Source organism: Herpailurus yagouaroundi, unplaced genomic scaffold (assembly GCF_014898765.1).
Source record: "Herpailurus yagouaroundi ecotype Mexico unplaced genomic scaffold, PumYag 163, whole genome shotgun sequence".
In the NCBI taxonomy this organism is placed as follows: domain Eukaryota; kingdom Metazoa; phylum Chordata; class Mammalia; order Carnivora; family Felidae; genus Herpailurus; species Herpailurus yagouaroundi.
The window spans coordinates 8,725,258-8,751,732 of record NW_024412404.1 but is presented as its reverse complement, the minus strand read 5'-3'; the positions used below and the strand labels follow the sequence as shown (position 1 = coordinate 8,751,732).

At 34.0% G+C, this 26,475-nt stretch overlaps 2 protein-coding genes across 3 annotated transcripts in view; one reads left to right on the top strand and one right to left on the bottom strand.

Annotated features, from left to right (window-relative positions):
- CTNNA3 (catenin alpha 3) overlaps positions 1 to 26,475 on the top strand; it is a 1,766,595-nt gene that overhangs the window by 599,339 nt on the left and 1,140,781 nt on the right. The gene's annotated exons all lie outside the window — the stretch shown is intronic.
- LRRTM3 (leucine rich repeat transmembrane neuronal 3) overlaps positions 2,812 to 26,475 on the bottom strand; it is a 164,985-nt gene continuing 141,321 nt past the window's right edge. Inside the window, exon 3 of the mRNA XM_040485153.1 lies at positions 2,812 to 8,059. Within this exon, the coding sequence (XP_040341087.1) occupies positions 7,850 to 8,059 (210 nt within the window). The 3' untranslated portion in view covers positions 2,812 to 7,849. The remainder of the gene's footprint in view (positions 8,060 to 26,475) is intronic.

Genomic DNA, 26,475 nt, shown 5'->3' with positions numbered 1-26,475 from the left:
TTGGGGTTTATAGTTTTCGGACATTTCAAAATTGATCTTGAAAGAACATTTGGTATTTAGTTTGAATCTTTTATTCTGACTTTTCACTTTCTCCCTGGAGAAATGATAGTGCTTTAACTAATTTTTATTCTTAATATTATTTCTTTTGGTACAGTTAATTCCATTAATCTATTGTTTGACATATATTTCCATCACAAATATCTGTTTGCTTTTAGTCCCTAATGTCCATATTGGCCTTTATTGATGACATTAGATGCAAAATGTTGTAAATTTTAATTTTTAATTTCAAAAGTTATCCACAGATCAATGACATTAAATCACATTTCTTTCACTTACCTCTTGGTATGTGTAATTTTTTGTCCTCTTCGTTATCGTCCACTGAATCTTCAACCCAGATAGCAGGGTCATCTTTGTTATCCAAAATCAGAATTACTTTAGATTTTCAGCTAAAATTTTTGTGTGGTGTAGTGGTGCCAGAATGAACACATGTAGTGATATTAGATGCAGGATGCGAGAGCTTCTTTCTTTCTGGATTTATTATTTTAAACATATAGCATACTTTTATCACAGTTATAGTAGTGGTAGTTTTTAGTAGAAATGTGGCTTAGTATTTCACTGTCTCTTGAATTCCACACTATAAAAGACAATGCGTTTTACGTGAACGCTACATGTTCAGGTAGTATGATAGAGTTAAATGCTAATGTAGTTTCTGAATTATATCACCTTGGACTTGTGCAAGTTCAGGGAGAAATAGAAGAGGTTTTTAGTCCAATGGTTTAATAAAAATCTCCTAGAGACAGTAATGGAATTGAGACTATTTAAATATCATTTGTTAATAGCTGAGACTGAGGAAGATTCACTTGAAGATTGATTTTAAACATAAATGTAATTTATTTGGCCACCTGCATATAGTGATGAAAACATTTGCGTTGCTTTCACAAGGAAGATTGTTTTTTATTTAAACTGTATACTCTGTTCTGAATAATAGAACAAGCAGGGCCAACGTTATTATAAAGGCTGTCTTCTTGCCTCCTTTCTGGAGTGTTCTCCCACTGCACAAATCATTTGGGTAAGTAAAAATTCTCCTTGAAAAATATTCCCACATAAGATCATTCATAGGAAATATCCTGCAACTCAAGCCATGTCATTGCCAGTTAACATTTTGTGACTGTATATTATTGGTGTTTTTCTTTGTGTTGTCATTTGCATGTGGTTACTTTATTGACTGTCGAGGTTTTGCTTCAAGTGACATCTTCCTTCTATATTTTGCCAGTTAAAGATTTTATTGTGGATACCCACTTATATTTTTGTTATAGTTTTATAATATAGCTAGGGAAATTGGAAATGGAAATACAACATGAATATTTGGGAATATCTTTTGAAGGGTTTTTATTTTATTTTATTTTTTAATTTTTTTTTCAACGTTTTTTATTTATTTTTGGGACAGAGACAGACAGAGCATGAATGGGGGGAGGGGCAGAGAGAGAGGGAGACACAGAATCAGAAACAGGCTCCAGGCTCTGAGCCATCAGCCCAGAGCCTGATGCGGGGCTCGAACTCACGGACCGCGAGATCGTGACCTGGCTGAAGTCGGACGCTTAACTGACTGCGCCACCCAGGCTCCCCGAAGGGTTTTTATTTTAAATGTCCACTCCTTTTAGGAAACAATGTATAAAACTTCAAGAAAGTAATGGACATTTATTTCCATTAAGTTGCTGACTTAAGATATTGAAGGAAATCTCTATACAGTGTGAAATAGTTTAAGCAATTTTTTATATTTAAGAATAGGAAAGTATATTCCTTCTCTGCTGTCTTCACATCCCCTGTTAAAATATTTGAGTCAAATTATATTGATTATGGTTTTTTTCTCACTTCTGAAAAGGGTGCTTACAGGGTGATAGGAGGACATCCTTAGAGTCTGATGAACTGGATATTATATCTGACTCTCTTGTATGAGCTTTGGCAAGTTATTCAATTATCACAATCCTTATTTTCCTTTTCTTTAGAATGGTGGCTATACCTGTTTCCTAAAAAGTTTTGAGAATCAGGTGGGGACAGCCCAGTGCCTGGTACATCATAAGTCAGTTTTTTGCTCTTTCCCCACTTCTGGCTTTTCTACTGTTATATTATTATCCCTGGGAGCAAATGATAAATTTTAGTTAAGTGAATAACTGTGTTGATTTAAGATTGTTTCAAATATTCCTGTTGAAAGAGCTAATGGGGAACAAAACCTATAAACAATACAATCTGTCAAGAAACAACCTGACCATTTTTATGTATAGTTGTTTTTTGTTTTGCATTCCTCCAGTCAGGAAGAATGTTCAGCCAGGCTTAGCAAACTAGGTTCACATTGGCACAAGAAAGCACAAGAATTAATAATTTCAGACTACAATAAAAAAACAATTGAATGACTTGGTAAAAATAAATTCATTGGAACAGTATTTTGCAAAACTTAGCATGCATCAGATTAGCTCCAGAGACTCTGATTCAGCAAATTTAGGATGGGCCCAAAGGATTTACTCTTTTTTTTTTTAATTTTTTTAAAGTGGGCTCCATGCCAAATGTGGGGCTTAAACTCACAACCGTGAGATCAGGAATCGCTCACTCTGCTGACTGAGACAGCCAGGTGCCCAAGGATTTTCTTTTAATAGTAACTTTGAGGATATGCTACATAGCAAAAATTTAAACCAGTAAATAGAAAAAAAAAACTGTCAACTTTATTCATCCATGTTATCTTAATACTATTTTTCCACATTAATCCAGGTAAATTCAAGAAGTAAAATTGATTGAAAATGATCACACTACCGTGTGTATAGACTTGCTCAAAACCTAGAGTCAGTTCTTTATTTTACACAGCCTGAGGCAAAGACTGCATCATAGAACCTTCAAGGCCATGCAGTACAGGTGTGCCGCGTTATATAACACAAGATATATTGAAATCAACTTACAAATGATAAATTAGTGAGTGATGTTTCAGATTAGAAAACAAGTAGGATTTACTTCAAGTATCCTTTATCACAAGGTCCCTTGATGCATTTGAAATATTACTTGATTTATTCAAAACCAATTTTTACTTAGCTTGTCGGTAAGACACACATATAAAACAAAATCTATAAATGTTTGGGAAAGAGGAGGAAGAAACTCAAAAGTTTTCTAAGTCCTAGATGGCTCAAGCACTCACTCTGTTGCTTTACGTTCACTGTTCTTAATAGAAAAGTAAATAATCAACTGTGGACTTTTTAAAACATGAATTTTACCCTAAATTAAAAAATGTTAAATATAAACAGCCTCCTATCTCACATTGAAATCATAATGGAAGCTGTGAGAGAGCTTTGAAAATAACCCATCACCACTCTGGTGTATTCTTAAATGTTTCTTCCTCATTATAATTGATATTAAAATAAAGCACAGTTGCTGATTGTCAGTCTACTCTACCCTTGTGGTAGAGTCAGTTTTGAAAGCATGGATCCTGGATCTTCTGCGCTTGGTACCTCTCTAGTTAGAGACAGTGGTAGTGCATTGAGGTCATAGCAGTAGTTGGAAACTCTTAACTGAAAGAGTAGTGCATCTGCATTCTTAACTGCATAGCTAACCCATCTAGACCTTGGGACTTTTTATGTGTTTCTAGGTCATTATACTATTTATTACCCAGTGAGTTAAACCATTAAGAGGTATGTCAGTGTAAGATGTTACTGTTTTTTGCTGTAAAGATTTTTCACTGTTTTTCCTGAGGCTAAATATCTGCCAGTCCTACTTCCTCTTCCCTCCTGTACCTCCATCTACTCAGCACATCTGATCTTCTTTCTTCAAGCATACTAATAGTTCACATATGTTATCTATTTTCGTGCTTTCAGTTTCTTTACTTATTTTGAATGTTTAGGTTGAGAGATGATATCTGTTTTCTAGTCAGGAGCAGACATAACCAAATAAGGTCTTCACTCCCATTTACAGTGGCTTTATTTTTAAAAATATTTTTGCAAAGAGATATTGCTATTTCCAAGGAGTTTGTGGAGTCTGAAATGACTTCAGATAGGATTATGTAATTTGTCTTGAATGTTGAATGTAGACAAGTTTTCTTTCCTTCTAAAAATATAATTTATATTAAAATCTGTATGGTTTTATGGTTTTCTGGAACATTCAAGAGGGAATATAGAGAGTTGGTAAAAATGAGCAGATCAATAAAATACTACTTGCTTGTTAGAATATGTTTTGGCATCTATACATCAGTTTGGATAAATTACATTCCATTTTTATTAGGAGAATAGAGAAAATTATTCTGTATTAAGAAAGGTTTAAGAACACAATTTAAGAAGTACTGTTGCTGAGATTTAAAAAAAAGGAAAAAAATATAAAAGTCTTCCCAATTAGCTCTGAATTGAGTATGTGTTCATTTGAACATGTGTTGAACATGTGTTGAACATCGCACTATGGATCTGTTTTATAACCCACGCAATCTCAATTTAGATGGTCTTTGATTTCTTTCCTTGTGGTTCTTGATTTTATGTCCATATCTTGGGCCTACATATATCCACTTCCTTGAAGCAACTCATCTGCACATTTACAAATGACATAATATGTTAAGAAATCTATGACTTGCTTTACTTTTTGAACAAAATTTTAATGTGAGAGCCAGAGTAGCACATAGAAAGAGTTCATTTAGCTCATATATTATACAGATAGAAGAACTGAGTTAAATTAGAGATTAAACAACATGACGAACATTTTTTTTTTCATTCTATTCACTATCTCTGGAAATTCTCTGGCTCTGATCAGAGAGAAGGCTTTTAGTTTAGTGGAAAGACTAACAGGCTATGAATTTTGAGAATGGTTCATTTCCACCAATTATTAGCCTTGTGTTCTTGGGTAAGTCTCAACTTATTTGAGATTAATGTGTCTTCATGGGATGGTTATGAAGACAAAATGCAATAATTTATATAAAATGTGGTTTATAAACCTCAAAACACTGCATAAATTTATTTTTTGCTGCAGCTTCTATGGTTATTGTAACCATGCTGGGTCAAACTGCATTTTTTGATCCCAAACATATCAACATTTCTGTTGTTTAAATGAGCAATAGGCAGAGAGGGAGGAGACTTGGGGACAGGGTGGTTAGCAAGAGGAAGTAGGAGATCACTGAATACTGAAAAAGATAAGTTATAATTAAGGATTTTAGACACAAATATATAAATTGCAAATGTGTGATAAAGATTCTACACATAGTTTCCTCTAAGAGGTTTTCACTCCCTTTTCCACCCTCCCCCATGGCCCTGAACATGGAAAAATAAAAATTAGGCAAACAAAAACCCAGCATCTTCTTTTTTTTTCTTGTAAAAGATCCTTTGGGTTTAATTTCAAATATGAGAAATCTAAAAATTCTTAGTTTATTCGGCTCTTACTGTATTAAGTTCTCAGATGCACAGAGCTGTGGTTCCAAGATGACTGCTTCTATTTATAGTTGTTTACTTAGATGAATTTAAAATTTTTAAAAAATGTTTGCTTCAGGAAGTCAAGGGCATACATTTGTGAACCTCCCTAGAACCTTATATTTCTAAAAGTTATTTATCAATTTGAAAATGTCTGGAAATATATATAAAATGCTTTTTTTTGCGCCAATTAAAAGATGCTTGATCTTTGCAAGGACAACTTCTGATGAAAAAAAGATTGCAAATGACATTTTGGTTTACATAATAAATAAAATTTTGCATCCAATTTCAGACCCACAAGAATAGATTTATAATTAATCCTCTATAAATTTGCTAACTATGCAAAACAAAATCTTAATGTAGAGGATTAAGAACACTAAGAATAATATATTGCAAAGACATTAGAAATTGGAAAAAGTAAAGATGAAAATTAGATGTAAAATGACAAAAAATTTTGAATAGCAAATAATTTATGCAAAATATGTTACAAAATCTGGGATGCTAAATAGTTGATATAAGTACTGAGACATTTAGTTTCATTTAAATTAGTAAGAGAGTTTGCTTCTTCCAATTTTTTTTATGACTGTATTTTCAAGAAAAATTTGCTGTACATTTTTAAAGTTTATTCCTCTTTAAGTTGCTCTTAAATTTGCCATGATAAATCTGCATAAAACTAGACTTTTGTAGGTATAATTTCTTTGGAATAAATAAGAAATTAAAAACTTGACACTGGTCTTAACAAATTCTTTTCTTCATTGTTTTTGATTGTGTTTGACTCCTGTTGGATTGACATTTGCTCAACCTATTTTTGATGTTATGAATGCAAAATGACAACATAAAAAGGCATCTCTCCTAGTGCAATTCAATTGAAACTTGTAGTTTTATAATAAAAAACACACAAAAGAATGTGTGGATATCATAGATAAAATAACATTTTCAAACAATAACCTGTGTCAAGCAAACAACAGAAACAAGTTGATTATTTCAGCCTCTGAAAAGTTAGGTTTTCATGATTTCACTTAAATTAGCTTTATAATACAAATTACATAATCACTATATGATCTGGGGTGGCTTCAAATTACTCTGGGTTATTTTTCAGATAATTTAGAAGCAAATCTCATTATGGATGGCAACATAAACAATTTAGAACATATTAAAAGATATTCACAGTTTACTTGTGTATAAAGTTCTCCACCATGGCTCATATCTATACTGAATGAGCTATCAATGTTTAGAGTTCTTCTCCAGGAGAGAATTGATGTAGCACACAAAGTGAAAATTTTCACATATTTCCGTTGAGATGTTCCCAAAATATAGCCTCGCAGTTCTAAATGAAAAGTTGTCTTAAAAACCAGGCACATTTTGCACTAACTGATTGTTATTTTTAGGTAAACCACTTTGGGTTAATTAGGAGAAAATTTGCTACTGTACAATTATTATGCTCTATCCTTCCCACCTTGGCCTGAAAATAATGAGATGTAACAAGTTTTTCTTTGTCACTGGCAGCTGCACCTTTTAAGTGTATCAAAGTCTGTTGCTGTGGTTACAGCCTTTGTTTCCAGTGATGTTTTGTCCATGCTTCCCCCTACCGTTAACAATGGGTTACTCAAAATAATGAAATAATGAGTCAATTCATTCAGAAATATGTTGTTAAAATATCCCTCTTTGTCATTACATGTCACTGCTTAGAAACTAGGCTGTAATTCAAGGCAACAGTTAAGTCTGAGAAGAAGTGTTAAAAAAATCTTTGATTTTTTTTTTCATTTATAAGAAAAACCTGCCTATGTAATTGAAGAACCTCTTACAAGTCTCAACAATTAAATCCTTTTTGGTTAATGTATTATTTCTGGAACAAGTAGATAAAATTCTACGCAGTAAGCATGATAAAAATCGTGCATGTTTCGCACAGCACAGAATTTTAGAGTCAAGGTTTCTGGGCACAAAAGCAGTAACAAAACAGTCCCTACAAAACTGAGTAACTCTGAATAACACAAGAAATAAATTTTTGTTAATTTAAAATCTTAGAAACTGAAATGTGTAAAGTTTGTAAAGTAAAATGTAATTAAATTATGGTACTGTACATATCAGTTGTTTCTATAATTGAAACTTTACAATATGAAAAATACATTAGCTCTGTACAGTTTTTACAGGTAGGTAGGATGAGTTTTGAAAAAAAAGATTCTTTTTCTGTTTTCAGGGTCATACTCTGTTTAAGTCAAAAAAATACTGCACAACTTAGCTAATTACAAAGTGTAGACTTGAAACAATTCATGTCTTCTTTATTTCATGGATAGATCTTGGACTTTTGTTTGACAGGGGATTTTTTTTTTGTTTTGTTTTGAGAGTCCACAATGAACAAATCTTCCTCATTTTTGTCCTTGAGGTTACAAAGTTTGGTGGCAACCCTTGGCTACCGCTTAGCTCAGTTAAGTCAGCTGCTGTTTATGGTCACTGATTTGGCCAGCTGTTGTGATTGTGCTCAGGTCCAGCTCAGTCTCTAGGTGTGTTTCCATCGTATCTTCCTGTGCATTCGTTTCAAAGGACTTATGAGAGAGAAGTTCATGATGCACCCCACAGTAACTTATTGTGGGCTGGTCGTATGCCAGAAAGGTTGACACATTCATTGATAAAGGTATCTGGGGAAAAAATGACATGAGAAAAGTCAGTTATAAAACGACAAACCACTTTGGGGGCAAGATTTGATGACTATGAAGTGCTAACCTGACTAACCTCTACGGTTGTATCTGTGGCTCAAGTGTCCCCACACTATCCTAACTGATGTCCCTCATTCTCATTCATACTAGTAAGCACAGTACAACAGCTTTAAAGCCTCGGATGGACCTGCTCAATTCTTAATTCAAATTATCAGATAAATAGTCGCCTAAGTGGTTCTGAAAATGCTGTAAGCTTTATTGACGAAGTCAGAAAATGCTTTTACTCACTAGGGTAAAATTGTGCTTTTAGAACTAAGAAAAGTATTATTTACTTATATCTGGTATTGGAATACACTAGAATGGTGGTTCTCAAACTTTATCATGCATAAAAATCACCTCCCCCTTCTTCACCTCCATCCCAAACTCCCCTGCATTTCTGATTCAGTAGGTGGGGGGGGGGGTAATGCCTAGAATTTGCATTTCTTACAATTTCCCCCTTTTGATGCTAGTGCTGTTAATCTACATACAATACTTTGAGAACCACTGCAGGAAGAGAAATGTCTAGGCAAGTCATTCTGGATCTTTTTACTCAATAATTTATTGATATCTGTTTTACTATCAAAAGGTTTTGAAACATTAATGTCTGTAGTTTGGTCCATATATCTAAAATTTAGGCTTAGGGAACTCCTAGGGAGACTCTTTGGCTCCTATGAAGTTCTAAAAAGCAGCAAAGGATGATGTTAGTTTGAAGGAACCAGTGATAAAAATAAGGAAGGGACTCCCTTGCAAATTGTAGCTTAATGAAGAAAGCAATTAGAAAGATCTGTGAAAAAAGCAAGAGTAATCAATGTGAGCAGAAGGGAAATACACAGGTTGCACAGAAAGAGTAGTCTGAAATGTGATTTGATTATCAAAATCTAGAGATTATTCCCATTTTTTTCAGTGAAATAATAAAAATTTGTTCTGAAAAGTAGGCAGAGTTGAGGAAACTTCAGCCCCAATCTCTGTTTAATATCCCAATTACTAACTCATGTTGTTGAATGGCCTTGGATAAAAACTTCTACCATTCTTGTTTGGTGAATGTATCAAATATATTTCTGTTTGAGCATATTAGACTGAATTCCTTTCTGATCTCAGCTGAGATTAGAGCCTAAAGCTAAGAAAAATAGAATGTCTAGGTTTTGTTCTTTTGTTAACTCCTTATCCTTCTCTCCCTGGATAAGAACCCTCTTGGGCAGTTTTCTTTCCATCCTAGCCCTTCTATCCGTATTTATTTTTCCTTCAGTAAAAATTGGTTGAACAAGTATTTTCTTGTGTTCTTGAACAAAAGAATTCACTTCTTTTGAGATTATTGTTTATTTTTTAATATGGACATTTCAGTGTATCAAATGTGTAGGGTTTAGTCCTTGGAGGCAGAAATGCAATCCCATTCATTAAATTAAATTCCTCAGTAGCTCTTCCTATTTATGTGGACTTAAAAAAAAAATTAAAGCATGCAGTTGTCTGATACATGAATAAAAGACTTTAAACATACACTTTAAAAAATAGCCAAGAAAGATCATAAAGGAAATGATAGGATGCTTCCAAAAATGCTCATTTAATATAAGAATTCCTATTGTTACTGATGAACTACTCAGTTAAAATATATTATTATGCAAAAGTAATTGTGCAGCATGAATAGATTTGAGTTATAGGAGAGAACGAAAATAGAACTGTTTACATTAGCCTCTGGGAAATCAATGCTCTGTAATGTGTTATGGGTCATATATCTGTAGGATTTTATATAGTTGTTCTTATTTGTCATGGAAACTTCTGCTTCTTGGCTTACTTGGAATTAATTCTACTGTGAATAATTTGTAATTTCTATGGTGACTATTTATGAAAAACAGTAAACCATGACACATTTAGTGTGTGTGTGTGTGTGTGTGTGTGTGTGTGTGTGTGTGAACACATAGACAATTTCTTGCTTGGTTTAAAATCTACAGGCTGCTGGTGTCCAGAGTGCAAGTCCTGATTTGTACTGTTATCAGTTAGGTCTCATTATTCACTTAAAAATCCCACATATTTTCTTTAGAGAGTTTCTTATTTTTGGATATGTCTTAGTTTGAAATACATAACCCCACAGTTATGCCTTTTCAATATCAAGTCATATTTTTCACATTTTAATATTTCTGAATTTGGAGTGGTACTTAAAATCAATGTGAATGTTCAACATGTATTTTCTTCTGTGCAACTATCAGTGATTCTTAGTTAATGACATCTTAATATCAAGAAAATAACTGGTAAGATGTACCAGTAAGAATTTAGCAGCTAACCATATCTGAATATAGCATCACAGTAAATTTTCCAAGCTTGACTTAAATGATTTTGAAAGTCTAAGAGTTAGCATTGGATATATTCACATGTACATTTGTAGGACTACATACATATATTTATGCATATACATACACAGTATATAACCATATGCATAAATACACATATATATAATATTGTGGTCAATACTTATGATTTCAAAATCATTTAACTCTGTGAAAAATACAAATTTTGATGATACATCAGTTTTGGACAACTATTTCATATTTGCTACTTATATAAGATATGCATATAGATATACTACATATAATAATAATATATTTATTTATTTAAAGAAGTGTTTTGACTTTTTTCAAAAAGCAGTTGCTAGTGACTTTATACTTGTTCATCTTGATGTCTCTACTTTCCATTTGTGTACATAGCTGATTTCAAAGAGTAGCCTCAGGTTTTGCTACAGTATGTGCAATTTGATGTGTGTTTGGGGATTGGTTAATAATATTTGTTTCAGTCCTTCCAAACATGAGCTTTGGTAGTTTTACTTACAGTCAAAGTACCAAGATATGTCCTTGGTATTATTTGAGTAATATTAAGAAGCAATGGAAAATATCTTCCCTACTGGCTTAGGTAGGGATTCCCATCTTGAAAATTTTATTATTAATTATTATTTTGGTTCCTAAGTATTGAGGCAGTTGATGAAATGGAAGTGTTATATGATGAGAGTAGTGTAAGCAATTATCATCAGCATTGCAGGTTGGTTTCCTAGGAGTGTCAAAGTTGGCTTAGATGTCACCTCAGGTCCTACCTTAATTTCTTTAGGATTTTTGTAGTGGTTTCTCTGTCTAGCTACCTGAGCAGCTGTGGCCATTTGTTCCATCTCTTGGTCAACAACTGCCTGGACATATCTGTAATATCTTCCTCATGATCATCACTATCATTCATTGAGCATGTACACTGTGCTAGGTACCATGCTACATGCTGGACTAGGGTCATCTTATTTAAGTTTCTCAAAGGCTGCTTGAGGTAAATATAATTTTCCCCATTTTACAGTTGAGGAAACTAAGATAGTTTATGTAGTCTACAATCACTTACTTGGTGAATTGCAGAAGTAGTTGCCTGACTTCTTCATCACTACATTTTACTGCTTATTTATCACTTTATCTAACTGGCACTGTCCTTGGAGCCTAGAGAAGTGAACACAATGTAATGTGCCTGATACTATTTAGACACCAGTTCTCAACATTTGAATCTTATTTTCAGTAGGGTGAACACAGATTTCCTGTGCTACACCATAGCTTTATGATACTGCTTTGCACACTGGGCCCTCAGAAAATAAGCAGTTTATCAGGGATTTATGTGTGTAAGTGGTGATGGCTCAAAATCAGAGCTGTCTGCTTCTTACAAAGCTCATATTGGTTAATTCAAAGTGTAAGGAAAAGGGTCTAATTTGGAGAACATTCTGGGCTAGGACAGGAACTTTACATATACTCTCAGATACAAATATGTGTAAGATATTTTAGGGAGACCTTTAGGGATTTTAAAGCTAAATTTCTGTGTTGACTCGGAAGTCGGTAGAGATTTTTCCAATTAAGTGATGTTAAGCTTTTCTTTACCCCCAAAAATGCGAAAGGTTAGGAACCTCAATCTGTAGTTTGATTATTTTGTTTCCTATTAAATAATAGTTGCTTTGTTTCTTTCTGTATGTAAACATGGTTATAGGTAGGTGCTGGGGGGACAGCAGGAAAGGGGAAGTGAGAAACAAACATGAATAAGACATTATTTCTGCTCTTTGGCAAAATCATAGACTAGTGAGGAAAATAGATAAAATAATGCAAGAGAGTGAAGGAAGACAATGGATGGGGTGAGCTGGGATACAAGTTATTGTGTGTTATGTATAAGGACATATATATGTATATATATGTATATTCATATGTGTATGCATAGTGTGCTCTGATTTGCTGATTCTACTAATTATATTGTTCATCCTTTGTGGGTGCATAACAAACCAGCCATCTTTCTTGTTTGGAAATAATGTTGTTATTTTCCAGATTTATTGGCAAGAGCCAATTTTGCTGAGAAGTGATTTACTTTTACTTTTATAGACTCTCCCACAGAGATACTATATTTTACTTTGAAGCTGATTTATCTGTTTGAAGAGCAATCTATCTCTTGGAACTCTTTAGCATTCTAATGGTTAATTTGTGTAAGTACAACAGACTGTTGGATCATTAATTTTAATTATTTTGATTCTAGTAGTAATTTATTTTAAAAAATTTTCAGGAAGAACTTAATTAAGAGCCTGAACTTATGTTATGCTACCTTTAAGCTTTAAAAAACCCTAACTTTTTAAATGTTTTTAAATTATTACATGTAATCCAGACTTTGATATTAATTTTGGTATTTTGAAGAGCTAAGTTGCCAACTAAAGTAAGAATAGCTATCCTGAGATCAAAAGTATATGATAATAAGGCAAGGACTCAATATGATTTTGAAAATTTTCCAGTGTCTGGAACTTGAGAATAATGTGAAATAAAGCATTACATACAAGAGGATAATAATTATTCTAGTGTCTTTTGTGTCAAAAATATAGTGAACTCCTGCAGAATGAAATTATAAAGTGAAAAAAAAAATCAAGTTTCACTTAAAAGGTCTTAGTTCTCCTTGCACCAAAATGCATTTGGAGTAAAAAGAAAACAAATTCTGAATTTTATGTGTGTCTTGCAAATTTGTAATTTTAGTAGTGTCCCCACTCCATCTAAGTAATGGAGAATCTTATAAAATTCAGGTCCCCTTATCTGTGCAATCTCTAAAAATATATCTTAAATATTTAAATGATGTTTCCACTTGTGAATGTATTTTGTCTTTACAAAACAATTTGTTTCTATTCCAAATTTGCAACGAGAAATAAATGGGAGCTGGCTACATATACATTGGTTTTCATAATTTCACATGCTAGTATCTACAAAAGCAAATAGAAGTATTCATTCATTAATTTATTCACTTCAACAAAGATTTGTTGAATGCCTTCTCTGGGCCTGGTGCTGTGTGTTAGATGCTGGAGGTAAACCAAGCGCTTGTCCTTAAAGCTTCTGGTTGGAATATAAACCATTCTAATATGTTTAGCAAGTGGAAGAGAGAGGAGTTCATATAGAAAGAGAGTTTCTCTTTTCCCCAACTGGCATTTCTGTCGTATTCATTCATTCTTGTTCTTGTTCTCTCTTCCTTGAATTATTAATGAACTGCCTCAATACTTTTATGGTATGTATATTTTGAAGGTCTGTCTTCTGTGGTCCTTATTTGTACATGTATTTTATTTTATGTTAGACCATAACCTTCTTGAGCATAAAATCTATGATTAACCACATTTCCCTACGGCTTATATCATTTCACATGGTGCCTTAAACATAGTAAGTACTAAATATGTATTCAATGAATCAATGAACACATGAATGAATGAAATAGTAGAGTAAAGGGTACTTAGTATAGCCTGGGAAGAAATTAAAAACCATCATAGGATGACTGGGCTTTATGAGAACTACATGGCTAAGAAAATCTGCTACAGTCTAATGATGTTAAGACCAGGCTATTATGACTCTAGGATAGAAGTAGAGGGCTACAATGAATTTCCAAAAATACATACTAATGATGAGGCACATAGTGCTGTGTTACAATGTTTACAATCCTTGTTTACTTTTTATTTTATTTTAATTATTTAAACCTTTTATTATTAATTTTACTTTAAAACATTAATATATTATATTTTATTATGTGAAGTATTAGTTACATGTTTGAAATATATAAAAATTTTTAAAACAATATTAAAAATAAAATATTCTTAATTTGGTGATTTTCCTCCTATAAATTGCAGAATGTTTTATCTGTGCTTTGTCCTTTAATACCTTCCACACCTGCATTTTTCAGACTCTAGTGCTCCCTGGAAACACAGCCCGTGATCTCCAAGAGTTTGGTTCACCTGCCAAATTAGCTCTCCCAGTAATGGACTCTGCTCAGGATCCTTCTGTGTTAACCTCTGTTTTATTTTTGTAGTTCCAGTAGAAAGTGATGTTTCTCTTTTACTGAGGCAAAGCAAAATGCCCCAAACTGTTTCCATTTACATGCAAATCTTTCTGCACAGTCCGATGCCTGCTAAATTGGCACAATTGCCAGGTAAAGTGATGGGACCCAAACTGAGACTATGACTCAAAGGCCCCACTGATCTTGATGCTGTGTTTCCAAATCTGTTTCTTCATACTGTTGTGCAACGAGGTGCAGTTGCTAATCAGTTTTAAAACAATCTCCTTCTTTTTCTTTTTTCTTCCTCCCCTCCCCGGAAATTGTAGTTCAATAGTCCACTTAAGGATCATATAATGATGATACAGCTGTTGATATTTTTAGTATAGATTTGTATAAATCTGTGAATGAGTGAAAATCATCAATTGTATTCAACACTTCAAAACAAACAACAAATTATAGTGTTTGGCACTGCTACAGACGTGTCTGGTATAAGAACTCTTTGTATCTGTGACTGACAGGGCATTTCAGTCTCATGTTGGGGTACTGTATGGGATTTCTCTGAACATAGGCATTAATATTTGGTTTTCTGTCATGATTTCTGATATCCTACCTGCTTTCCAACTGGTTTTTCACTCCCTGCTAGCTTATTGGAGTTTTGACCTTCTTCATAAAATAGGCTGTCCATTTCTGACATGCCTGATCTTGAGAACTTATCCTACATTGGCAGGATTTTGATATCCAGACTCTCTTTGGGGTTCTCATTTCTATTGAGGACCCAGAGAGCTGTACCTTAGGATTCCCTGAATCTTGTATTGGTTTTCCAAACAGGCTTTCAAATGATATGATTATCGACTGATTAGAAAAGAGTTTCTCTTCAACCTGAGTTTTAAATTAGTTCAGATGTTTTTGTTGAGATTATCTCTGAGATTATCTCCAAACTAAATGAGATAATATTCTATATCAGTTGCATAAAAATCTTACACTTCAGGATTTAGTTCACATAATACTTCCTATATGAAAACCCATCAGATAATTTGATTCTGTAGTGATGAGCTCCCACTATGAATTTCTTCAGAATTTCAATGTATATAAGTATCAACATGTACCATTTCTTCCATTCATCCTTCTATCCATACAACCATCATTTAGTATTCTTGGGATACTGAATGAACAAAATCAATTCCTTTGAACAAGCCAGCAGTTATACAATACTGTTTTTCCTAGGTGGGTGGAAGTGTGTGTAAGTTATGGAAATGGAGAGAAAGATCTGCCTTTTCTCTGAGCCTTTATATAGGTAACATCATGTTTGAGCTGGCCAGCTTGGTCTTATTTATAATATTGCTATTATTTCATTTATGTTAACATGATCTATATAGACTATAAATTTTATAGAGAATAAAGATTTTTTAGAGTTTTACAGGCTTGTGTATTAGTAAAATTTTGAAAATTCTTGTTAGTAGAAAGACTGGCAGTGAACAGAACTACTCACAAAGTTTACATTTATATATTTATGTTTGTAATGAAGATACAAGATCTTCAGATAAAGTTGAGCTAATAGATATAGTTTATCTAATTCATTACAAGTAATTCATTAATATAATTTAATAATTATCAATATGTTAATGATTAATTTATGATTTCAAATTTTATATGACACAAAGATTACAAAATTTAATAAGTATTTCCTTATAATACAGCTTTTATTCTAATACAGTAAGATAACTCTTGTTGACATTTAAATAGATTAACTTCTAACTTGTGTTAGCACATACAGATTGTATAAGGGGTGACTATCATTAGAGTGATTGGAATTAATGTTAGGAGTAGGGAGTATCTGGCTCTGGCCAGTGTTATACCTATATTGTCTCACTTAATTTTAGTCTCTTTCTGTCTCTCTCTCTCTCTCTCTCTCTCTCTCTCTCTCTCAGTTTCATCTAGCACTTACAAACTGTCATTTTCTAGGTTCATTTTCTCTTACCTTACTTCATAGGCTGTAGTATGTCTGTCTTAACTTCTTAACAATACGGGACAGCTAAATGGTTGTATCTTTGATGAGGGTTATGTGATCAGCTACATATACATGCAGATAATCTTTTTCAACTATGGCTTTGATCAAACTAATTAAAAATAAAGTATGTAAAGGAAAAATGTGAAGTGTTATGTCTTAATGGTCCACCTTATTTCATTACCAATATTGTGATTTGGTTTTAGCTGTAGGTTCAAAGTAGGTATCAAATGCGGTTAAAAAATCAAAGTATTTTAGCTCATATGTAGACTTTAAAACTCAAGCCTGAGGTTGCATAACAATCTTCATTATCATCAGAGTACCTTAGTCAGAGAATATGTTTTAGCTCCTTTTAACGTGGCTGGATATTCAGTAATACACAAGGCACAACTATAAAATAATACAAGGGAATTTTACGTTTTTATTATTGTTTCCTAATTGTTAGGTCCTACAATTTATACTGCTAACCAATGACCAGAATGATATGAGATAAGTGATGAAGGAAAGGATGAACCTTAATTTACAGACATATACTCCAGATAGAATTTCTACGGGGTACAGTCTTGCTTGTGAAAAAGTTTAATTTTATACCATTATGGATAGTATGAAAAATTCATAATTTTTCATTCTATTATTTAAGTACCTATTATCAAAATATCAAGATTAAAAAGGAAAAACTGATACAAATCTTTAAAAAATACACAATTAAGGAAATCTAATATAAGGGATAGGACATCTAAACTAATCTAAGGTGCAAAATGTTTCTTATAATTTTCTCATGGCTACTAAAGAAGTTCTCACCTGAATGAACCTCTGAATAGAGTCATAAAAAATTTTTAAATTAATATACTCTTAATATCTGATTTTGGCCCCTCAGATTTAGTTTTAAATTTTATAAATGGAATTCTGATATTACATGAGACAATATAGACATATTATATATAATCACAGTATATTATATATTATGTATAATTTATAATATATAATAAGTATACTTATATATATAAGCATATTTTCTGTATATAAACATAATATATGTTTGTGTATAAATACATACACACACAACTTGGAAATGGTTAGTGACTTTTTCCCAATAAGAACATGTTTGGTATTTTCTTCCTAGTACCCTTTCTCACTAGTAAGTATTTGTGGAATTCTCACTTCAGGCATACAATTGTGCCAAACATTTGAGGATAATTCAAGGCACGACAGATCTGAGGATAGATTGTCTACTATCACTGAGTTTCTATCCTCATTTAGAATATATGAATGTCAAGTTAAAAAACTGGTAAACTTGAGACTAGTTATAAGTATAAATACTAAGAGAGAAGGCTTTCAGTGTATGATATTTTGTGCTTATTTGTAAGGAACTATAGCCTGTGATTTCACCCTCTTTCTGAGAAATTTTGTCAAAACAAGGCATCTCTTTTTTGAACAGGCGTTGACTTCGGAAAATGATTATTATCAACTGAATTTATTGTATCTTTGTCTCATCCTAATAGAGAACTGATTAGATTTTTCTTACCTCTTATTTTTTTTTTCTTTTCTCATATGCTTTTTTTGGCTTAAGCTTACATTTTCATAAAATATTTATAGTTTTTGTTAGTAAATCAGATTCTTAAAAGTATACAATGGGAATAATCCCAAATACCTATGGGAAGAACGAATGTATTTTGAATGGCTTATTTTCAATGATTTTATATTTTTTTATTATAGGACATGAAACTGGGACACATACCAGTGACAGTGTAGGGACAAAGCTATACAGTTTCTTAGTACTAGGTTCTTATTGTTGAACTGTAATCACAAGTGACTGAATAATGCAGGTTTTCTTAGTCTTTTTGAAGAATTTAAAAATACAAATTAAGAATGAAAAAATTCTAGAAAATAAGAACAGTTCACATATAATTCAAATGTAGTTAAAATTCCAAGAACATTGTTGAAATTTTGTATTGAGTAGACAATGAAAAGTAACACCATGAGATAGGGTCATTCTGTTTTAGGAATGGTGTTGGCAGGAAAAAGAAAACTACACTATGTAGCAATTTTTAGCATTAAACAACATTTCCTAGATAGCCACACGAAAGAACATTGACAAATTTATTGGATCTGTTGGCTGACCATTTTTCTAATTGTACCTCACAGTGTGTTCAGTTAGAGGGCAACTATGTGACTTATATTTGTGTCATGGTGCTGGAGCTACATCTTAGGCCCTTTCTTTTTACTTGAGGACATTAGCAACGTGTGTGTGTGTGTGTGTGTGTGTGTGTGTGTTTTAAGTATATTTATTTATTTTTGAGAGACAGAGAGTACAAATGGGAGAGGTAAAGAAAGAGAGGATGAGAGAGAGAATCCCAAGCAGGCCCTGCACTGTCAGCCCAGAGCCTGATGCTGGGCTCAGACTCACCGACTGTGAGATCATGACCTGAGCTGAAATCAGAAAGTTGGAGGTTTAATGGACTGAGCCACCAGGTGCCCCAACAACATGGTTTTGAAGAAAGGAAGACTCTTTCTCTAATAAATTAGATAGCTCCTGTGGGTATTTGAAAGGATTCAAAGTTTAAGAATTTTAATAATGCAGAAGTCTTTATACCAGTATGCTTAGTGGTCCCCTGATCACGCTTGCCCCTCCTGATCCAAGGGGCACAGCTGCTTTATGGTCAGAACACACAGGTGGCTTCTCTCAGAATGCATGACTACCACAGAAATGCCTGCCTGGTTCAGCATTCAAGTTACACTCTGCTCATAAGAATTTAATTAATATAGGTTGACAGTTTCTGGTCACCAAAATCTGGTTAGTGTCTTGACTCATAATACTGTGGTCAATTCCCTGGACTACCCAGGTTGGAGGTGCTTTTATTAGTTCTAGAGCTTGACATCTGATCTTTAAGATCTCTTTTAGTGCTCACATTTTGAAATTTTCTTCTCTGTGCTAATACAGAATAGATACTTTATCTTAAAAAAAAAGCATGTACTTGGGGGAGAAAAGGCCCTTCCTTTTCTATATTCCCACCTCATTCCTTCAGAGATTTCTTCTGTGGACCAGCTGAGCAATTCATAGATTCAGTGAGTCCCTAAGAGCCCCATAGAGTAATTGAGAATTTCGGAGGAAGGAAAATGATTCTCAACTTCATGGTGTAGGAAATGCATTTCTAGAGACTGGGGCCTTGAGTATAGCCCTTTCCAAATCTGCTTGGGGGTTTAGGGTTTTCAACTTATGCCACGAGCGATATTGATTAAGCATTTTCTGCCTTGCCCATTAGCTCTCCCTTCTGCTCAGTGCTGTAGTGAAATCACAATTTGTGCCATGGAAATCACTGAGGCAATAAATCCAGCACTTATGACTTCAATGTATTATTGAGAAGAGAGCACAGATGGACTATAAGGGAGCAAGCAGTTGTTCAAACCAACTAATATCTTTGATAATTAATAAATGTAACAGGGGAAATGAACAGCAAATGAAGGAGTAACTGATCTAATTTTTAACTAAAACACAGCATAAAAAATTCTTTTATTTGCAATTTTTAAAAATTCTCTCCATAGCTTTGAAAGACAATCTTTTGGTCCTGAGACCACTGAGTGCAATCTCAATGACCTTGTAATGCAAAGAGAATGAACATATTCTATGTCTGTCGTCTGTAATCACTTTGGGTCCAGCTTAAATTTCTACCCAATGTAGTATGAGCATCCTTGTTTATTGAACACCAGCTAGATTTCGGGACCTGTACTAGGTACTGGTAATTTAAAGATAACTGAAGAATGGTTCCTGTTTTCAAGGAGCTTCTGGTTTCTAAGAGGGATCCATGCATGTAAATATAAACAATGAGTAAGCTCGGCCTTAATGGGGTTATGTAGTGGCATCAGAGGAAAGCATGATACACTCTGCTAGGCTGGAGTCAGGAAACTCTTCATAAAGAGAACTCCTAAGCTAAGCTTGAAGGAAGAATAAGAAACTCCCTAGGGGAAAAACAGACCATCCTAGGTAGAAGCACAGAGGCATGAGACAGATGACAGGATGGCTGGTCCAGGGGGCTGGAAGTACTTAAATGGCAGGAGCAAGTATTGGATACAGAGGAGCAGCAACAGGTATCCATATGGTTTATGAGAATACAGCAAAATGATAGGTGAGAGGTGATGAGGGCCTGAGGTCAGGTGTAAGTACTAGCAGTGCAGATGGAAAGAGAAGGGTCAGTCTCCATCACTTACCAGGTGGGTGACCTTGGGCGAGTTCATTAACCGCTCTGAGCCACAATATTGGTGTTGGTTAAATGAAGATAATAATCCCTACCTTACAGTTTTGTTATTAGCACTGGAGATAATATATGTGTGATTCCTGGAATAGTAAGTTCTCAATAAGTGAGAGGGATGATTATAATATTATTCCCGATTGACTGAAACACTCCATCGTGTCCTGTGTTCTTTTTCTACATAACTCTGCTTGTCACTTTCATATCATTGTTCAATATATAGCTGAAACGAGCTCAGAGAATTAAGCATTTTTTAAATGCTTCTGCCAACACTCATTTTTCCAGTAATTATTAGTGTTGCCACATTAATCTATATTTGAGATGCAATCAAGTTGAAGTGCTCAAAAATTTATTAGCTTCGTCTATTTGAAGGAAGGAGAAAGAAACATTTGGACATTATTAGAATGGTTGGCTTATTAGTGAAAAGTATTCATAGTTCAAATATCAAATATCAACTAAATTGAAAAGACTGAGAATTGTAATTCTAGAATAGGAATCTGATTTACTGTTTAACTTTGGACATGTAATTTCACCTTTTCTCTGCATATCTATAAAATGAGGAAGATAATGACTCCTGATTAAATACTGGTTGAAAGGCTTAAGCATAATAAAGACAACAAAAATAACTTTCCTCTCTGAGGAGAAAAAAAAAATTGTGTCAGCAAATCTGTTGATTTGTTGGGACTTAATAATAAAACACTCTAGATGGGAATTATATCCTGAGTCCAGGTTTTTTCATTAGCATCAGATTTTCCAAATGTATTCCTGACTTCCAAAATTTTGTTCCATACCTCAATAGTTTTGTTTTAAATGATAAACAGCAAAATCTCTGTGAAAGGTAGAAATTAACTTGCTGGCGTTTCTCTTCCCACCCCCATATAGATGCTGTAAAATAAGTGGAAAAATACAATTTCAAAACCTAATCCAGCAGAAAATGTCTCTAACCTGCAAAACAATCTACTTGTTTATGTAACATGGATGATTTCTTTTTCTTGAAAGAAAGTGTCTCTTTATAAAGCCATGCAAGTATTTGGGGTTATCACTCATCCTGTATTCCCCTTGCTCCCTTTTTCCTGCCTCTCTGGATCCTACCAGGAGCCAGGTTAAATTCTAACAATTATAGGAAGCCTTTAGAAAAAAACAAAACCGAAAAACTTCTATAAACATGCTTCTCTGCGCTGTAGCAGTTTGTTATTTTACTCCTTCCTCAGTACTTCATGCAAGCTGCTATGTTAGTGACTATCTTATGATGAATTTTGCCTTATCTTCCCAATTATATCACAGACGCTTGAAAGCAACTACTTTGCCTTTCCATTGTCTTTCCTAGTCCAGAGGAGATATTTGTAGATTTATTGGCTTCTTTGGGGCTTTCCAAACCCAGACATACAAGTTTTACCTGATATTGCACATCTCTCAGATCTTAGATTTAGGTCCTGCTCTGTTCCTGCATTCCTTTTGTGTCTGTGGCAGAAAGTTGGCAGCAAGCTGGGCCATGGACATTCATATCTGTGTTTATGGTGGTTTCTTTAATCCCTAGGACACTTCCCTTGGGTTTATAAAGCAGACTTTCTTATGCACAGCATGTGCTTATAAATCAATCTCAAAAATATCCCAACACAAAAAATATGGCCAGCAGAGCATGAGGGAAACCAAACTGGGAATGCAAATCTTGTCTCTAAAACTTATACATATGGATTATGCCTTGTCCTCCCAAATATTGTGAATTATTGGTGACTTTAAATTCATGTGTAGGTTCTAGTTAAAGTGGATTAAGAGTGTCTTAGAAATTGTATTCCAATTTAAGAAAACTCTTAATGGGAGCCAAATTATACCAAAATTTTAAGTCACATAATCAAATGAAGTGCTTACTGCAGTGTGTTGACATTTTCTGTCTCTCTCTGCTTTTGCATTCTCATAATTATATTTGGCCTGCTATACTCACTGTGAATTTCGAGGATTCTGATATTAAGATGACATCAGAAAAAAATTGTAAACCATAATAATTGCCTTGATTCTGTTTTCCTAGATTATTTACAGGGAGTAACATTTTATTGCTGTCTCAATCGCTTCCCTGATGATTTCCTTCTTCACCTTCTTAGAGACCCAAATGCACACAACACACACACACACACAAACACACACACATGCACAAACACAATCATGCTATAAAACAGTCATATTTTGGGGATTTCTACATTGTATATTGATTGGTTAGTAGGCACTGTAGCTGTGTGGTCTTAGAAGTAGATAGAAGTCTCTTCAGAACTTGGAATTGCACTAGGGAAAAGTCACTCTTCAGGCCCATTTTAGGGTGTTTACTGAGCTTAGCAAAATGTCTGAAAATAGTATTCTTTAAATGGGGGGATTCCAGGATACCTTTGTATGTGGTGGTTCCTGTGAGGGAATGCCCTTAAACTGAAGTTTGGATAACTTGGATTTACTTGGTCAAAGTGTGACCCTGGTCTAGGACCTAGTATATATGTCCTACTAGTTCACTATTATCCAAGCTAATACATAAGTTTGAAATGAGACTTTCTAAGCTCTTGCTGTGTTTTATATTTTAAATCACTCCTGCTCTCATTCTTCTTTCTTTTCCCATTCCACCCTTTCTTTTGTCTTTATTAATTGCTTCATCCATTCAATAAATGATCATTGAACATGCATTATGTGTCAGCTGCTATCTGAGGTGCTAGTGTGATGAGTAAACAAAAATAGATATTATAGTAAGGGGATACACATTAAACACATAATCACAAAAAGATATAAATTTTGATGTTGGTTATGGAGGAGAAATACAGGGAACTAGTCTTGCAGGGAGATACATCATGGAAGGTTTCCCTAAAAATGTTTCATGAGAATTGAGGTGAGTGAATAGATGAGTGAAGATGGGAGGAAGCGTGCGTCAAGGCAAACTAACACGGCAAAAGATCAGAGACAGCCATGTGAAGGAGAGACCAGAACAGTGGAACTAGAAACTACAGCATGGGACTGGGGGTGTAGGCAGAGGCTAGTTTGAGATGGGACCAATTTTAGGCTTGTTTGTTTGTTCATCAGGTTTAGATGTTATAAACCAATTGGAAGCCATTGAAGGATTTTAAGCAGGAAAGTGACATGAATTGATTCATATTTACAAAAAGAGCATTCTGAAGAGGAGAGAGAATTAGAGGCAAGAGTGGATGTGTGTAAACGCTGTTAGGAGGCTACTGGAGGATCCATTAGAGAAGTCAGAAGACACTGTGGATGGGGGTGATAGCCATGAGGTGGAGGGAATTCCATAAATGTCAGGAACATTTAGTGGAGGGACAGAATCTGGTGAAGGGATTAGAAATGGGGCTGAGTGAGAAAGTCTCAAAGACATTTGGGTTTCTGGATGCACAAATGCCCTGATTGGGAGAGCATTCACTGGAACAGCATTCACTACAAGAGAATGGGTTCACAGTTGCTTTGTGAGTTTGGTGTTAGATATGATAAAAATGTAGAGATTTTGACATAGCCTCATGGAGATGTTGGAGAGGGACTTTATTCAACTCTGGGTCTCAGAAGAGAGGTCTGGGCCAGAGTAATCAGCATGACAATCAGAGACCATATCAACTGGTTTTGCTTGTTTGTTTTAGTAGGGTATGTTTCTAAAGCTAAATTGAACATTTCTTTTTAAATGTTTTCCTTGTTTATGTTGTAGTATTGTTATTTACTCCCTTACCAAAATTTACAATTCAATATTATTAGTTAATTATTGTTTTTTAACTATAGTCACCATATTGAACATTAGGTCCAGTACTATTTTAATGCTTTATTTATTTTTTAAATGTAATGTGATTAGGAAACATGATGTTTGAATCAAATTTTTTGAGAAACACCCTTAGATTTTGAAAATCAGATTCCTTTATACCCTCAAATGAATCTGACTTACTTTAAAGGATAAGGGCTTTGCATTCTAATGGAATCCTAGAAATCAGTTTTTGGAGATAAAGTTGTATGTTGGTCCCCTTACGTGTTGCTCTGTAATTGTGGATTGTGATGCATGTGTACTTTTCTCATCTCCCTATCACTAACCAGCAAAGGGACTTAAGCAAGTCACCAACCTTGCTGGGACCTCATTACTTATCTGTTGAAGAGAAGATTGTATTAACATGATCCCCAAGATTCATTTTGGCCTTAAGAATCTATGAAGACTTAGCATTCTCTTCAGAAAATAGGAATAAGGATGGGGAGAGATACTGGAAAAGGTTTAGATCCCTGGAAGAACTGAATCTTCTGAAATTATTCAGGATCTAGTAAAGGGAAGTTTATACTTAAAAAAGGAATCTTTCTACACATGCTGAAAGACAGTTAAATCGCTGCTAAAAATGTGAAATGGAGGTGATCAACATTTCTAAAGGCAGTAAGTAGTGCTACATTTTACTGGTAAATTCTATCATTCTTAAAAAAAATGAAATAGAGTTTCTATAAAAATGGAAAAAAGGGAAATTGCATGTGCAGATGTAAAATGCCATCTGTGCTTCTGGATCTATTCCATGTTTCACACCTCAGTGAAGGAAATTATTGATTGAAAGCTCAGATTTTGCTGGCTACATGTAAAAGCTTCCTGTGTTGCTTACCATGCATTTTAAAAATAGGTGGCTTTGAATTTGTCAGTTAATTTTAGCCGCCTTTGCCCAGGCCTCCCAACTGAGGAAGCATGCTTTTAGTAAACCTACAATTCAATTAATATCCAACTCAATTAATAGTAATGAGCACTTACAGCGTGCCAGGCAACCTGTCAGGCACTTTGCATTAGCCTCAAACTTCGAATGTTTGTAACAGCTTTTCTTTTGCCTCCACGTGGCAGTGTGGGTCCACCTAATTTCCTGGACTGGAGAGCTTCATCTGTATCTTTGACAAATATTAAACATTAGCAGAACAGCAGGTTTGCAGTCTCATAAAGTTTCAGGAGCTTGTCTTAAGTATCTCCAATCTACTTATCTTGTCTCTTTCCCACTTTAATAATGGCAGATGTCACATTTGTGCTCAGGCCCAAGTCAACTCTGCTCTCATTTACTTCTAACCATGAATTTAAGTAGAATTGATGCCTCTCTCAGGGTTATTTTTTTCCTAATCTTATTGCTAATTATGGGATGAAATACTTGTTCCTGTTAATAGAGTTTTAAATGTAGATCACTACTATTTATACTTCTAGGTAAGGGGGGATTTGGGATTTGATGTTTTATTTTTTCAGATTTAGATTTTTGGCCATTATGTTCTATGTTAAACTTACTCAATTAAGAATCTATTAAATGGCATTTATTTGCAGAGAAATTCTTAGAAGCAACACAGAACACCCAAATTGTATCCTTCTTCTTTAAGCCACAGTCACTGCAAATGTATCTTTGAATTTTTCAGGTGCCAACAGCTCTGGGAAAACAAACATATTAATAGAAGCTCAAAGTAGACACTTCAGGTGCCACATGCATCCCTAAGTACTTAAAGAGAGGGGATCAGTTACACAGGTGTTTGCTTAATATGTTAAGAAGGAGATAGAGAGTCACATATTTTTAGAATTAAATATGCCTTGTTAAAGTACTGACCATTTTAGCGGTAGTTTGATTCTTAAATGTGTAAGATCTATATATAGTAAGAAATATATATAATATGTAGTATATGTACATCGATATAATATATATACATATATAGAATATGTATATATTCTGTATATATAATGAAATCCTTTAACTCTTCTATAAAACCTTAGTAATATTAAGAGTTTGTGTTCTATATACACATCTTTGGCTTCTGTAAGAGAGAATTTATAAACATTTCTCTTTGGGTAATAGAATTGTCTGTTT